The 17,075-nt window shown below is 35.0% G+C and overlaps 1 protein-coding gene and 1 long non-coding RNA gene across 2 annotated transcripts; one reads left to right on the top strand and one right to left on the bottom strand.

Moving 5' to 3' along the window:
• Positions 1-2,368: 2,368 nt before the first annotated feature.
• On the bottom strand, positions 2,369-3,061 carry LOC144423068 (uncharacterized). The gene is made up of 3 exons (XR_013475565.1): positions 2,924-3,061; positions 2,663-2,713; positions 2,369-2,537 (listed from the first exon to the last, which is right to left on the bottom strand). It is a non-coding gene; the product is annotated as an uncharacterized LOC144423068 (long non-coding RNA).
• Positions 3,062-7,464: 4,403 nt separating this feature from the next.
• LOC144422978 (cytochrome P450 2H2-like) lies at positions 7,465-13,116 on the top strand. Its single transcript, XM_078113100.1, has 9 exons — positions 7,465-7,802; positions 7,911-8,056; positions 8,455-8,557; positions 9,014-9,123; positions 10,593-10,714; positions 10,958-11,079; positions 11,247-11,391; positions 11,579-11,739; positions 11,891-13,116. The coding sequence occupies exons 1-9, from the start codon at positions 7,527-7,529 to the stop codon at positions 12,203-12,205; spliced, it is 1,500 nt and encodes a 499-aa protein (XP_077969226.1). The 5' UTR covers positions 7,465-7,526; the 3' UTR covers positions 12,206-13,116.
• The last annotated feature ends 3,959 nt before the right edge of the window (positions 13,117-17,075 follow it).

The following is a 17,075-nucleotide window of genomic DNA, read 5'->3' as shown; positions in this document are numbered from 1 at the left end:
ATCAATGTAACTATTTGACTAACCTAGCACAAAGAAAGGTCTGGGCAGAGTTTCCATCCTCTAACCCGACTATAATTTATCTCCCATTTTCCCCTACTCTGGAGTTATCGAACATGAATTATCGCACCGAAAACGGTGGTATATAGTGTGATTCCAATATTTATCTGGGGGTATTCATTACCTTCATTAACAGTTAAAGTGTTAGTGTAGGACCAATTTTCTAGTCGAAAATGGAATTAATTTTTGTCATTTCTGCCCTCTACCTGACTACGTCATTTAAAAATTACGCCACAATCACGGAATCGAACTTCAAATTATAGCGACGATCACCCGTAAATGCCGTAATGGCGAACTACGCTACGTCGCGTGAAGATTTTCCGGGGTCGCCTAATTTATGTCAAACATGCGCACACAAGTGTCTAGGATTTGAAAGCTGGAAAGTTAAATTTGTTCTGGTCGGCAAGTTCCGTAAAAGTGCCTAACTTCGGATTTTTCAGCAATAACTCGACCATTTATTGTCCGATTAGCACCAAAATTTATCGGTAAAACTTTCATGTGGTACTTAACCTTTCCAGTTGGTCTGCAGGTACGGGTATTAGTAAATGTAATTGAGTGACAGTGTTACGAGCGCCAATATTATTTTCCCTTTTTTGATCCTGTTACATCCGAATAAGTAGTTGTACCGCTGGTACGCAAATCAGATTTTGCCAGGCTTCGAGAAATAATTTTGATTTGTAAATCTTACTATTTCCGAAGTATCGTACGCTTCCTTACAATCTACCACATTTTATCAAGTCCGTCTATGTTTCGCCAAAGAACCGTTGTAACTCTGAAGATTTTTACCCCGTGGTTTACATACGATGCCATGTGTTTTCAAATTTTCTGAGGTTTTTCCGGCGCATTGCTGGACTTGTTCGAAGATATTTATTTGGGCCAATGTTCACCGTCAACGCCGACTTGCAGTACAATCGAGGCAATTGAAACTGATATACTAATTTTTGAAGTTCCGGAACGTTTCTAGTTGTGGGGTCGCGAGTATCTGTAGGCTTCGATTTTATAAAAATTGGGGTCGCGAAAAAAAAAGTTTGGGAACCACTGCTTGAGACGAGCTGGAACGTATATATTAATTTACGTAAATAAATGTATGTGAGAAATGTTCATACTCTGAGTTAGTGCATTGTCTACTGGAAAGCTGTTTGCCTATGTACACACAACAGTTTTACCCAATGCAACATTTTGATAATGTGATATACCTTGAGCATATGTGCAATGCCCATCAGCTATTCTTATACGATCGAATTTCACACGAATTGAAAGCCTCAGATTATAGAAACTTGAGCAAGGCGACAGGCATTCGCAAAATATGATACTCATATTCAGACGGCGGAGTGATCAGGTGTTATCAATTGGTGTTTTTTCATTTCTATATAGTGACACCCAACTACAACTCGTGTCGCCCATTTATTGGCCAATGTATCACGTTGCTTGACCCCGTTGGGCTGTTGGGGCTGTCACTTAGCAGGATTCTGCCTGATTCGAGCTTCCACCTAACTTCAAGTTGTTAGGTATGTCGTTTTATCAAAAATTTTAAGAAAGCTTAGTCTCAGCACGAACCGGAATCCAACGGGAGCACTCGATAGAAAGCTGGTGATCCCGACGTGACGATCATGCACTGTCAATCGTAATTAACCTTCTGTTCAAAAATCTAATCTAACACCGAAGAGTTAAGGTTTCAAAGATTTTATTCCGGAATTGACTGATTTTAGAGGTTTTAAAATGTTTTATTAGCTTTAAGGGACCTTTTATCAGCCGATTTTTTTTGTCATTTAGCCAATTGCTCTTAGCACAAATTACTTGCAATAACGGTGAACAATATCTTCAAAAAAGTTTAGTAACGGGTAATACGAACACCGCTGCAGTTGGACGACTTTGTCTTAGCGTCTATCTTTCGAACAGTCATTTAGATTACTAACGTAACTTTTAACTTTCTTCTGTATATATATGTATTTATTCATACGTAAAAATGCACCTGGGTGCAAATGTCCATAGGTGCATATGCCGGCGGTTACAACAGTATGCAGGTGCAAATGTCCTGGGTGCAGTTTGTGGGTGCAAAGATAATTGAACCGCATATTATGATATCCCAGATGTTATAACTTCATTTTTTAACCAAATGCGCGCTTGATACGCCCTCTCCAACATTTATTTATATCATAATTTAAGTTGGTGACATTGATAATTATTTTGACATTGATAACATTGTTAAATTACATTACATGTCAAATTGAAATATTTCAATTATTCAGTCGAATGGAAATGTAACTTCAGAATCAATAAATTCTAGATGCAAAAAAATGCAATTTTCGTCCAATTAACTTTTATCAATTTATTGTAGCTTATACCAACTCATTGTTGTTGCGTGAAACGACAAAGAAAAATTCTTGAATATAAAAAACTGTTTATATACATGTTAAGATCTTCGTATTTAACGTTGGATGTTCTTTGTCATTGAAATAATTTCTTCAGCTCGAAATCATCTGAATAAATAATACAAAAGTATTCACCCAACTTTTCTCATCATTTTGCGGTCAATTTATTTTAAATATAAGTTTAGAAAATGGACAAAATACTGATACTCTACATTTCTTGTATATATAAATACCTGAAAGAAAATCAAGTGATGCACATTCAAGCAGGCCCCTTGGTCCGCCATCTGTCAACAAGATATGAATTGACTATATTTATTTAGTCTTTATATGAACGATAAACATAATCAATCTTACATATATATAATATGTATTAGTGTGTAGTTTTTGGCCCTAGCGCATGCTTGTCATAAAACTGCTTAAACGAAATAAATTCTAAGCCTAAGTTTAGAACTATTATTTAACACCAATCATATAAAGATAAAATGCATACTTACGTACTACAGGCAATACCAACATATTGACAACAATAACGAGCAACAGTATTTGATGAAACATTTTGGAGATGATATCCCCCATAAATGTATTTTAGGATTCTGGAGAAATTCAAATTAAATTTTAAAGGCTATACGTGGACTAACTAATTATTGCAAATCTGTTTGGGCTTTTTCTTCATTCAAAATAAAATACCTTTAGATTATTAAGATAATTCCGACTTACTCGGAACTTAGAAACTCGGTTTTTCATAGAACTTTGATAATTCACTTTTACGCAATTTCTGCCCTCTCTCACAAGTCGTAATTTAACATAACGTCACGCTAATAACCGAATTGCGTAAGTCATTTTTAGCAGTTTTGAGAAAAACGTAAAAAACTTCCCAATGATATTGATATGCCATTGAGAGTCAATAATTTGCCATGGTTCAATTTTTTGATCGTAGCCGGATTTAAGTTAATTTGTATGACGCAGGTAAGTGACGTCATAATGGCGCACTGTGACTTAGGCAGAAATGTGTCTATGACTTGGGGACATACGCAATTTTGCAACTTTACTATATGCACCAGTCCTGAAAACTAAACATTCCAAAAACGATAAATTCTCAGTATCTACAATGTCTAATCCCAAAAATAGCTAATCAGTTTCAATTACATTATTTTTTATGTTTAAAAATATATATTTCATCAATATAACACGTTCTGAACACCCACCGAAATAAGACTAAGATTAAATATAAAGAATAAAACAGCAATGCACCCAATATAAAAGCCAACCAAGGTGAATTGGACTCGGACAGTGAATATCACAAGTGCACGTCTTCCTCCTATACTGTACTATAAATTCAAATTAATTCGCGCTAAGCTAAAATCCGAGATGCAAAAACTCGAAAATACTTCGCAGAGGTTATTTTACTTTTGTGACGTCACAAAAGTCCTGCGGTAACAATGATGATTCATTATGACGAAACAATTGCACAAATGTGCATGTCATACTAAATCTCCATTTTTATGGGTTTCGGAATTCTAAAAATAAAATCTGAGTTAACAGACAGGTGCGCAGCATTACATAAATACCTATTTTATAGAAAAACTCAAAATCGCCAAAAATGACTTACGCAATTCGGTTATTAGGGTGACGATAAGAGGCTTTTAGATACACCTTCACGACATTTTTTTCTCACATTCCAATTTTACACTAGTTATTTCATTTATAACTTATAACATATAAGATAGTTATCCCGAAACTCTATATTTATGCCGTAATAGAACTGTGGTCAGTGGGATGTTGCCTGTTTTTCTGCCTCTTACTGTTCTGTCTCGGTACATCAGCATATGCGCACACTTACAAATTGAAACAACTATAGGATATGTTTCGAAGTTGATTACATCAATTTTCACGATTGAAACGCTTTTCGATCGTGCATAAGAAAGTTAATTGATTCTTGCGTTTGTGCAAAAACTAGGGTTTTGTTTTTAATCAATTCTAAAAAAACATCTTGTTTTCAAAACAAAACAGATCCACTCTCAACAAAGCAATAGAAAAAATGCCCGATATGTGAAGTAATGAGCAGCCTGTCTTGAAAAGACTGGAGATATTTCTTCATCGTCTTATAGCAGATTTATTACACCCCAAGAATGGCGATAAAAATGTGCTTGGATATAGGATATCTAACACAAGGCGCCAATATTGGTTCGGTATACCCCAAAATAGTCGGAAAATATTCTGGGCGGTTATTAGTTCTTCTAAACACAGTGGCAACGTACCACGTATGATACAAATAAGCAGTTACTTGGCCCACATTTTCCATTACGACTATTGCAATACTCTTTCAAAAATTCACATAGCACATTATTTCAATTTTCACAGAGTAAAAACTGTTATGGCCTGTTTATTCATCATTCATCTAATTCTGTTGAAATTATATTTCTATGCAACTTCACGAAAAACACGTGTTTTCACCGTAGAATATAGGCATACCTGTTAACGTAAATACAAATAGATAATCAGGTAAAAACAATCATTCATTTTGCCATGGGATAGAAAATTCATGTGTCTCATACTTACTTGCAAAGACCGGAAAAACTTTTGACCATATTCTCATATTCCGCCCTATTGCCAGAAGCTTACTCATTCTTTAAAATAACGAGTCTTCGAAGTTTATTTATTTTCAAACTTTCCGAAGTTAGAATCCAAATTCTTACATCTCGGGAGATTGGTATTCAAGAATCATCAAACTCTTGGTTCAAGTTTCGACCGGAATTTTTGCCGAAGAATTAGAGGCATTGCAAGGTTGAAGCCCGAGTCGAAAGTTTTTTCCTTTCTTTTGAACAAAAGAAAACAAAACATTTTTAATAACTAATATGACAAATGTTCATAATTAACAGACTTTTTATTACTTTGCACCAGGCGGACACAAAAGAGGGTTTGGAGGAGAAGCAACAGATATATAATCTAATTCCAGTTGAATAAATGAAAGAATAGGTAATACATTCTGGGGCCTAATAATATAAAAATAAATCAAAAATTATAGAAAGTACGTTTACACCTCATTTTTTATTATTATTTCGTTCAGAAGACATCGATAGTTTATTTTTTCAGTAGGAGACAGTATACAGCTTTGGTTGAATATTTAGGCAATCGGGATCAGATATATTAATATTGCAATATTTTTCACATTCTTTTTTCGTGTTTTACTTTTTATTCCATTATTTTTGTGCAAAATCCAAATAATTTTCAACGCAACGCATCATATACTTTTACTTACTTGCGTATTTTTGGAATATTCTCTAATGTCGAATTGAAGCTGTCATTTTAATGTTGAAATAAATTCAAAAGCCCTAAACTTATAATATATATGTTAATGAGTGTAGAATGTAGATGTTGCATTTGTGGAGTATGTCGCACTTAAGTCTACTCAAATATTTAATTCGAGGTTATTGATTGCGATTACAAATCTGATTAACTGTAAAACATAAAGTGAATAAAAGATTATCAAAATGAGTGTTAATACATTACATCTTTAAGATAATATCAGCAAACACCTACCTATCTGTTTCGGCATTCTAAAAACCGGTAATATGGGATGATAGGACTTGAAACACGCACACAAAAGGTGCATAAATCAGCATGCTTTGGTATAACAGAAACATTAGTTGTGCACTTTATTTTTCATTTATTTTTGCGTATTTTCAACGGTTTTGCTACCCTCAATCATAAAAAGTAGTTTCTTACATGAGGAATTTTAACTTAATAGTGAAATAAGTTCACTGGCTATCTAAATTATTATTGATTTGAACTCTTCATTGCATAAGACAAGTGATAGTATTAATGGCGCAGAAGACTGAAATATGTAGACGTGTATACCGACGTCATTTTCGACAACATCGCGTGTTATAAGTCAAAGTCCAAAAAAGTATTTTCCCGAAATCAATTAATAACAACACGCGTTATAATTTAATAAATGAAAAATAGTTTTTATCCTATAATAGCGCAATGCTATTATTGCAATGCCCCTTAGGCTATCTGGGGAATAAAGTTATATCTTATTTTGTTTCCAGGCATCTGCTTTTTTATATTTAAATTCTATGCTTTTATTTCTGACAAAATGTTTGTCAAGTATGTTTTTATTAAATAAATTTTGCAAGATTATATATATCGTTTCCAGGCTCTTTGAAAGTAAAATCAAATCAGATGAATATAGTAAATCCCTATCAGTGCATATGTGTGCAGCGGTGCAAGCTTGTACATAGTTTTATGTCAAACTAAGGCAAATCAGTATTTTGATGTCATAGCTGCAGCATGATGCAACCACCATGTCATATTTTATGATGTCATTATAGTCAAATACGTAACGATGGCGCAATCGATGACGCTAAGGCTCCAATATAAAGCAGCGCATTGAAATTTTGCTGTCACTTCACTTGTCGCGTAAGAAACAGACTGAGAAAGACAGGGGTCGAAATGAACGCTGTGTTACTTGACTACCGCAGCTATTGTCATTTCGAAGTGGAAGATAGGCATAAATAAAGTGTTGCGACGATGGTGAACTTGAAATGAAATAATAGATCATTGAATACAATTTTTATTTCAACGACGTGAAATAGGAAAATAATCGCTATGCGGCAGAAGGTCACGGCAAAACGCTAGATAAATATAAATCATGAAGATTGAACTATGGGCAAAATGTGTTTGGATTGCTTTAATATACGACTGGCCGAAATAGTCCATGTCACCCAATCAACACGAGGTTGCTGATTGTTATGAGCAAGTAAACTACTATTTGGGCCAACTGTTTATCTGCTTCATGCCGCCGACAACAAACGGACACTTTTGGAGCGTGACGAATGCGACGATTGTCTATATTTGATTATTTGGTCGAGTGCCAGTGCTGTGTAGGCGAGAAATTGTGGTCACAACAAGAAGTCAAAACGATCGTTAACTAGTTAGCCCATGAAACTTATAACCGTATATGCGAGGAAAATTTTTATTGCGAAATGTGAATCATGCCGAATTGTGAATCAAACCAACTTCTTTAACATACTTTTTCCTTTTTTCCAGTAATAATTGATCGAAATCACGAATAGATATTGTTATCTTACCCTAATGACTATGTATAGTGAATACGGCATCGACAGCGTATGGCTTTGTACAACAGTATTCGTTTTCCTTAGCACATATTACTACATGAAGAATCGTAACAAACGCAAATGCCTTCCGCCAGGTCCAACAGGTTTACCTTTGGTCGGATACATTCCGTTCATGGGGAATCATCCACCACGAAAATACGTTGAGCTTGCAAAGAAATATGGACCTGTATTTTCTGTCAATATCGGTTCTGAAACATATGTGATTTTGAACGATTATGAATCAATACAAGAGGTACTATTTTTTGCTGCAATATATTTGATTTCAAACTTGGCTTTGACAATGTTAATGCGTATAATTTGCTTTACAAGTTATAGATATATATGGTTGTTTTCTTTTCAGGCTCTCGTGAAAAACGGTCATGCATTCTCAGGACGTCCTCAGTTTTACGTTCTTCGGAGGCTCACAAATGGTTACGGGATTATTTTCAGAGATTTTGATGAACATTTCAAAGAACAGCGAAAATTTACATTAATGACTTTAAGGGGGTGAGATAAATACTGATTAACGTTTGTTTTTTTCAAGTGTATTAATGATATCTCATGTGTCGATATATCTGAGACTGCAATCAAACAAAGCAAATACAGAAACGCCAGATTTAGTGCATTGTAAAGTTTGTTCTGTTAGCTTTATGTTTGTTTTTGCCTTCTGGTAAAGTATATTTATTGTTGCTCTTACTTTACACATGCTGCTGAAGCGTCGTCACCATGTAGCGTCCCGTTCGGCGCATAAATTACCTGGTTTTCGAGCCATCTGAGCGAGTTTGTCGATTTCGTAATTTGTGATCATAATTCCACAATGTACTTTATGATATGTTCCACTGATATTTGAGTATTAAAAACATAGCAACGACAACAGTTGAGTACTATCTTGCATTTTTTTCTAGTTTCGGTGTTGGAAAACGCAGCATGGAAGACAGAATCACAGAAGAAATTGAATATTTTACCGATTTGATTGCATCTTACAACGGCAAGTCTTTCAATTGCCAGGTTCGTACAATAAAAAACTTCAATTGGCAAATTTTATGAAAATATAGATGGAAAGCATTATATCGTTTTTCACTATAGAACTGTGTGTCATGTCATTTATAACATGGTAAACAACAACAGTTGCATCAACACACGTCATTTGTGAGGATGTAATTTCCGAAACATGGAAACACAGGGACAAAATAGACGGATTATTATTCTGCGCATAAAGCTTAATAATTTCGCTGAAGTTATCCCTTTCACAACCGCTCAAAAGCATAGTTTCACATACGCGGTCTTCCAGGTTTACCCTGATAGGATCATAGCTTCAAGCAAGTAATTGCTGCTATTTTTAGAACACTCATCTGCTACGATGCCTCATTCATATAGATGTGATCGCCTAAGTGCGCTCATTCATTAACTGTCTAAAAATATTATTATATTTCTGTGGTCATCTGATGTCATTCTCTTTTGCAGACTGTTTTGTCAACCTCGGTTTCGAATGTTATATGTAGTATTGCTATGGGGTCCAGGTTCTCCTACGATGACGAAGTTTTCAAAGAAATGGTTCAAATGCTCAACAGAGGGTATGGTTCTTTGGTATCTATAGAAACTAGAGATGTACCGATGTATCGGTATCGGCAATATCGACCATTTTTTTGGTATCGGCCATGTATCGGTATCGGTTAGATTAAGGCCGATATTACCGATATATTTGCCTTTTTGATATGGTCCAGAATGTTTTAAAAGATAAGTTGGAATACTACTTTTTAATTTATTTTTGTCTGGAGAGATCGTGAGCTATGAGCCATACATGTCCCCACCCCCGCGAGAGAATAGGATTCACCTGTTTTTAGCTATTTATCAGCTAAACTAGCTCAACTAATTTGGCTATTTTCGCTGTCAAATTTTTATATTGACATTTTTAATATTACATAGTTTTTATGAAGAAATATATCAACACAGCACATAACAAAAAGCAACTAGGCGCCCAGTTTTAAATCATACAGTGGAATTGGGGTCCTTCCTTATTAACGGCACATGGACTTTTGGCACGGGTATAAATTCTGACTGTTTGTCGTCAAGTACGAGTGTCATTTAGTCCGTCGACATCGATAAACTAAATTCCGACACAATTATCCCACTACACAGGTATTAATTTTAATTCTGCTTAACTACACGATTTCTTTATAGATATATTGACTTGACCGCCTAGCCCTAGACTGTCTCAAAATATAAGATAGCAATTGTAAAATATTATAAAATAGTGAAGTAAAAAAACATCCTCAACGGTTATCGGTGGGCCTTCTTTTTGTCGGTGCTGATTGATATTCTTTCATGTTGGCTTTGACTTATTGCGTCGACGATTACGATTAGCCACTAAATTAAATATTTGTAAAATGCTTTTAATTTGGATGTAGGACGGCGGCGCTAGAATGTGTGGGTGATATTCGATATTCTTTTAAACACGAATAACGATATTCGAAGCTCGCGATATTAACATTAAATTCAAATTGGACATCTCGGCTTATGAGTTTTCTAATTAAACACCGAGATTACTAGCGTTACTGTACAATGTATCTCAATCAGTTACAGCATATGGATACCAAACATTAATTTCATATTATGTGATATATATATATCTTTTTTTTTCGATCTAAAATAATGTGTACTATGAACAACGCTTAAAGTCCATTGTTTTAACCCGTCTGCCCTACACAGCATACCTAATTAAGTAATAATTACATAGTATCGGTATCGGAATATCGGTAATATCGGCATTTTTGTAGTATCGGCGTATCGGTATCGGTATCGGCGTTTTTAGCTGGTATCGGATCGGTATCGGTATCGGCGACAAAAGTGGTATCGGTACATCTCTAATAGAAACTGCACAAAATGATCATGTAATGAACAATATATAAATCTAATTCTTTATTCGATCACGCACATAATCTTATCGAAATTTATGAACTAAATTTGGTATATATATATATATATTTGCTTGTTGTGTAAATATATCAATATATCACGACCTATCGTTTATTCATTGATACAGATTTGGTGACAAGAGAGATGCAATACATCTTGCTTTGTTGACATATGCTCCAGGCCTAAGACATTTTCCAATTCTTTCTGGAGCCTTCAAACGTATGATCAACGACATTGAAAATGTGTTAGGTAAGTATTGTGAGTTCTTCAATTTGGTGGAAAATATCCGGGGCTCCGGTTGCCGAGTTTCAAATGTTAATTCCAACCTATTCTGTTGTAGAGAAATTCATATCCGAATATTATTGTATTCTGCAATTGTACTTTGATATATATTTATAGATATTCTCAAGTTAATTGTTATTAGCAGCTAAATTGTGATATAAGAATAGGACGCTAAACAAGCATTCATTTCATATTGAATTATTATTTCAGCTGTATTCAGAGACATAATTGAGGAACATCGCAAAACTTTTGACATTGATAACACTCGTGACTACATTGATGAATATCTTAAACAAATGGAACTAAGAGGCGAAGAGAAATCTTCATTTAAAGTAAGTTGGGATCTGAAACGTTATTTTATTTTGAAAAGCTTAACGGTTATCGAATATTCAGACAAAATCCGACTGAATGTGGCATTTGCAGAAAAACAATCTCTTACTGAGTGTATGAGGAGCGGAATAGTGAATTATGGGATTCATGTTATAACTTATCTTTCTAGGAAGAACAGCTTCTTCAAACAATGCGAGATTTTTTTCTTGCTGGAACCGAAACAACATCTAGCACTCTGAGATGGTGCTTTCTATGCTTTGCCCATTATCCAAAAATACAAGAAAAAGTTTCAAAAGAAGTAAAACAAGTCATTGGTAGGAATTGTATTCAGTTTATTTATCATGTATTTATGTGTTGAAACACTGTCATACCTTTGACTGGAAGCATAAGATCGATATGGCATATGCGGCAATTAAGCTTTGTCATGAAGGCATTTTGATAATGCTCTTCAGCCCTAAAATTTAATAGTAAAATTAAAAAAAAATCGAATTCGTTATCCAGGGTCTGGAGTTCCTTCGATGAGTCACAAAGAAGCTATGCCGTACACTTGTGCGTTCATCCATGAAATCACGAGACACAGAACACTAGTACCTTTATCAGTTCCGCACATCACGACAGAAGACGTGGAATTCAGAGGATACAAAATACCAAAGGGAACACCGGTAAGACGTTATCAGCCATTTTTTAAGGTTTAAGGTTTTCTATAGATTCACTACAATATTGGCTTTTGATAGGCTACTGGTGTGTAAAATATACTATGTGTATATAGTCTAATTAATATGTCTATAGTCCTAAATACTAAACTTTGTTCAGGTACTGCCGAACTTATATGCCGTGAATCACGACCCAAACGTCTTTAAGAATCCGGACGATTTCAAGCCTGAAAGATTTATTGATGACACCGGGAAATTTGTTCCAAGTAATCAAGTGGTTCCGTTCTCTGTTGGTCCAAGATATTGTCTTGGCGAACAACTTGCAAAAATGGAACTCTTTCTTTTCTTAACCAACATAATACAAAGATTTGAAATCGTACCTGATCCTGAAAAACATCTTCCCAGTTTTCATGAGAGTATTATCGGAATGGCCGAAGCCGCCTTACCATACGAAGCATCATTTCGACAACGATGAAGATTTTTTGTTTCCCAACTTTTCTACCTTCGGCATATGTATGTGTAAATATTTTTTATATGCTGGTATATGTTATTGAATGTTTACCCGTTAAAAATTGCTACTAATAAAATAAATTACCATTTAAAGTGTTCACGGCAAATGCATTGGACATAGGTTATGGAAGTCGAAAATAATTAAATACCTTTTGAAAATTTGATTTTGGAAATACGGAGTTACTTTTGGTGCCGCTTTCATGGCATCTGATTGTATGTTTATTAGGATAGATTGTTTTCGTTGGCAGCGTTATTATTTATATTTACCGGTTTCTACATGAAAAATTATTCAATTGTTTTCAAAAATGTAATGTTATATATATCCACGAGGTTGTTTGAGGTGTCTCTCTCAGGGCATGTGATCGTATTCTCATGTACTGGCGCAGAGACATTGGAAATTAGTGCATTTTTAATAAATTTACAAACTCTAAAATGGAATTTCATCGTTTTCGTTCAAACATATTTATGTTGCCATGCATCGGAGGTTATTCGGTTCTATTAAACATAATATATATTATAATTTCGTGAAGTTGCGTGTAGCGGTGTTTTTAAAATTATCATGTGAAGTATTCAACATTTAATTCAGTAAGTCAGATAAAATCATCGGTTTGTTATGTTCATGGTGTTCATACATTGAACTATTGAATTATGGATTAGTACTCATTAAAAATAAGGTTAGGAGGTATTTGTTTGCTAGGCTTCATTGCATCGGTATATTGCTGAACAATTTCAATGACAATGCTGGAAATTGATTTATATTTTAAAACATCCTCATGGATATTTGATCTTTTTTCAATTGCTTTATGAATGCTACTTCTGAAATAACAAGAATTCAGCATCCCGTTTTTACAAAATAGAAAACTGACTGTATCACAATACTCTTGATTACTATAAAACTGTTGTGCCATCAGAGGAAATTATGCCAATGAATCTAATATATCGAAAGCACTCCGCTCTAAATTAGAATAACTTGAAGACAGTTTTCCGAATCTGATGATGGGGTTTAGAAAATCTTAACAGTTTAGATAACTTGTCTGGGGTCAGAGCTGTCTTAAACAAATCTAATCGGCGATAAATAAACGTGACCCCATCCTGCAACTCTGTGCAGCCCTTCTTTCATGTTATCAATGTAACTATTTGACTAACCTAGCACACAGAAATGTCTGAGCAGAGTTTCCATCCTCCAACCCGCCTACAATTTATCTCCCAGTTTCCCATTCTCTCTGCATCTGCTGGAAACTTGAATTATCGCACCGAAAACGGTGGCCAATTTTCATTGTTGCGTAACTTAGGTATATTATACATTGGCTTTGGTCGCGAAAGTAGCGGGCTTAGAAAAACAGAGCTCAAATTAATGCTTTGATACTGTATCTACCTCAGCTAATGAAATTAGTAGATCATGAAATTCATTTGCCATTTCAACAACGTAACATAGGAAAATACGTAACAATCGCTATAAGGCAGGATGTCACGACAAATATTAATAGACCAAAATAGTAGATAACACTAGATTATGGAGACTGAACTATGGTGAACTGCGTTTTACTTTGCTTGTTACTTTAATATTCGACAGGCCAGAATAGACTATGTCATCCAATCAGCCGGATATTTCTGCTTGCTCCGAGCAAGGAAACTAACTTTTAAAGTCAAAGTTTATCTGCTTCAAGCCGTCGACGGCAAATGGACTTTCAGAGTGTGACAAATCCGACGATTGTCCAGAATCAGATTAATAATACTTTGGACACGGTGGGATGCTGTAGGCAAGAAATAGTGGTAACTGCAAGAAATCAGAATTATCGTTAACAAGATAGTCTATTAAACTAATAATAGTTTTCACATTAGGAAAATTTTCATGTCGAAATGTGTTCGGAAACAATAGAATGGTAGATCATGTTAACCTAGTACCGTAATAATTGATCGAAATCACGAAGGTATATTGTTATCTTACCCTAATGTCCATGTATAATGAATACGGCATCGACAACGTGTGGCTTTGTACAACAGTATTCGTTTTCCTTTGCACATATTACTACATGAAGAATCGTAACAAACGCAAAGGCCTTCCAACAGGTTTAACGTTGGTCGGATACGTTCCATTCATGGGGAATCATCCACCACGAAAATTTATAGAGCTTGCAAAGAAATATGGACCTGTATTTGCTGTCAATGTTGGATCTAAAACATATGCGATTTTGAACGATTATGAATCGATACAAGAGGTAACAGTTTTGTTCTTGCTTCTAATAAATCCCTTCAAATTTGAACTAACGTAATTCTATGAAAAAAAAATGAGTGACGAAAGTAAAAAACGCATTTAAATATTGTATTGAGCTTGCTTGCAATGGATGCTTCCTTGACCCCAGCTCATCTCGAAATGGTTTTTGCTAGTTGGTAGCCTACCTACGAACTGGTTTACTTGTTCAAAACTTTCGTTTTTATTCTAGGCATTGAACTGTTTGCCATTTAAAGGTACTAGTAGCTAATTTTAGTCCAATCTATCGCCGCTTTTACCGTACCAATATTGGATTACTACAAATAAACTAAAACTTCGCGGAAACATAATGACTATTAAATCATTTCAACCACACCTAGATTTTTGGAAGTCAACTAAACCTAAAAACTGGAAATAACCGGAAAATCACATAAACGAAGCAATGTTTACGTATATACTTGTCTGAGCGGTTGTACAGATTGTTATTGTTACAGCATCGTTAACGATTGGTCATCGTCATGGAAGTCGATCATCTATTCTAGACCCTCACTGTTCTCAGCAAAAAGTTGTTTGTGAACCCCATTAAAAACTTTTGCTTAACAATTTGCAACTGATATAGATAGAGTTTCTTTTTTTTTCATGCTCCCGTGAAAAACGGTCATCATTCTCAGGACGTCCTCAGTCTCATGTTCTTCGGCGGCTTACAAATAGTTACGGGATTATTTTCAAGATATTGATGGGCATTTCAAAGAACAGCAAAAATTTACATTAATGACTTTAAGGTTAAGGTGGTGAGATTTTCATTGAATATATAGCGATTGATCTTTGTTTTCTATATAGTATTAATATATTGTCTGGCGCTATATACCTGATGCTGCAAACAAGAAAATCAACTGCAGAAACGCCAGTTTCAGTGAACGATAAAGTTTCTTCTGTTAGTTTTATGTTTGTTTCTTCCGTGGTACAGAATATCTACTATTGCAGTTTCGTTACACATGCTGCTAAAGCGTCGTCATTATTTAGCTTCCCGTCCGGCAAGTAAATTACATTGTCTTCGATCGGTATGTACATGGAGTGTATGTATATGGAGTATACAAAATACCTCTACATTTATAAAAACAAGAGACCAATGATCAGATATAGCGACACGAAAGCCAAAAAAGCAGTAGTCTACCGCACCTTCCACAGCACCTTACTCTACCTAGTCCACTGTTCGGTAAGATCGGGAAAACTTCCGACCTTTGCGTAGCACGAGTGAGGTCGCAGGGCCGCGACAATTACTTTTTATTAGCTTTAAAGAGGTTATCACACAAATTTCAAAGTGAAAAACGAATCATATAGAACTCCAGAATATTTTAAAATAAACAAAGACAATACCCTTCTAGCGAAAAATACGATTTTAAACCACTGAAAATTTCAAAGCAATTGGTCCAGTAGCTAGTGAGAAAACCGATTTTTTCATACCGATAAGAAGAAAAATACCAACAACAACAAAGCGATCCATATTTACACTTCGTGTACAATAATAAAGTACCAGCAATGAATAAGTGAATAGCATAGCTACCTTTAGTCATTCGTAATATTTTCATAATCTAACTTCTTCAGATAAAACAAGATATGGCTGCAAATGTTTTGTTGTGTTTGTTTTAGAATCTTTTTCTTTGAGTTTCATTACGCTGATTCTTAGTGATTGCCGGGTTCTCAGTGTGCTATCGAAATGATTGGTGACTGGTATTGCAGCTTTTTTCCGGATATCCCTTATGTGGTCCGAGATCCTGGTTTTTCATTTTCTTCCACTTTCACTTACGTACTGCAATTAACATTTTTTGCACGTAATCCAATATATGAAATTTTTTTGTATTGCAGCAATACGGAATAAAATATGTCCAAATCAACTACTAACCAAAAACAGGCCCTGTTCAAGCGATACACCAAAATTTACCCTACCCAACAGCATCTTTTTCAAACGACGCTTAGTCACGCTGAACAAGGCCCTGAACAGTGCAATCTGCGATTTCAACTAAGGTCTAATAAACCAAGGTATACGAATAGGATACTATAGGTATACTATAATGCATTCTGTACTCTGTAAGTCAACAGGCGACCCACGGGCTGAAGTTTGTTATATGGCCCACCGACAAATATGTTTCACAGCTCTATTGTAGTCTGATTGTATGAATATAGTCTTGATGAATTTGGTGGCAGATTACTGTGATATTTATATAATAGGTAAACTTCCCCAAAAATCCGATTATTAATAAAACGTAGGCTACTCCATAGACGCTTCTAACGAAAAGGGAATTTATGACCTTGGATATTTATATATATATCAAGAAGTAGAACAGCCTCATGATGGCACGAACCGATACTGAAATACTATAATATGGGATATAGGCATATAGCACATCTAAAATCGATAGGTTGTATGCATTTCATATATTTCAGAATGCGACACGAGTAAAAGGGTTATTCTCTTAGCCGTGCCTGAATTTCTCCCACTGTCACGCATTTCCAAGAAATCATGTACACTCTTCAAGTAAAAGCGTACTTGAAATTTCATTCTAATTTTCTGAAATAGATTAACGCAGTGTTTTCCCTAACATATATACTGTATTAACGGTCA

Source organism: Styela clava, chromosome 5, assembly GCF_964204865.1.
Source record: "Styela clava chromosome 5, kaStyClav1.hap1.2, whole genome shotgun sequence".
NCBI classification, from domain to species: domain Eukaryota; kingdom Metazoa; phylum Chordata; class Ascidiacea; order Stolidobranchia; family Styelidae; genus Styela; species Styela clava.
Note: the sequence above shows the minus strand (reverse complement) of the source record. Positions and strands in the feature narration are given on the sequence as shown.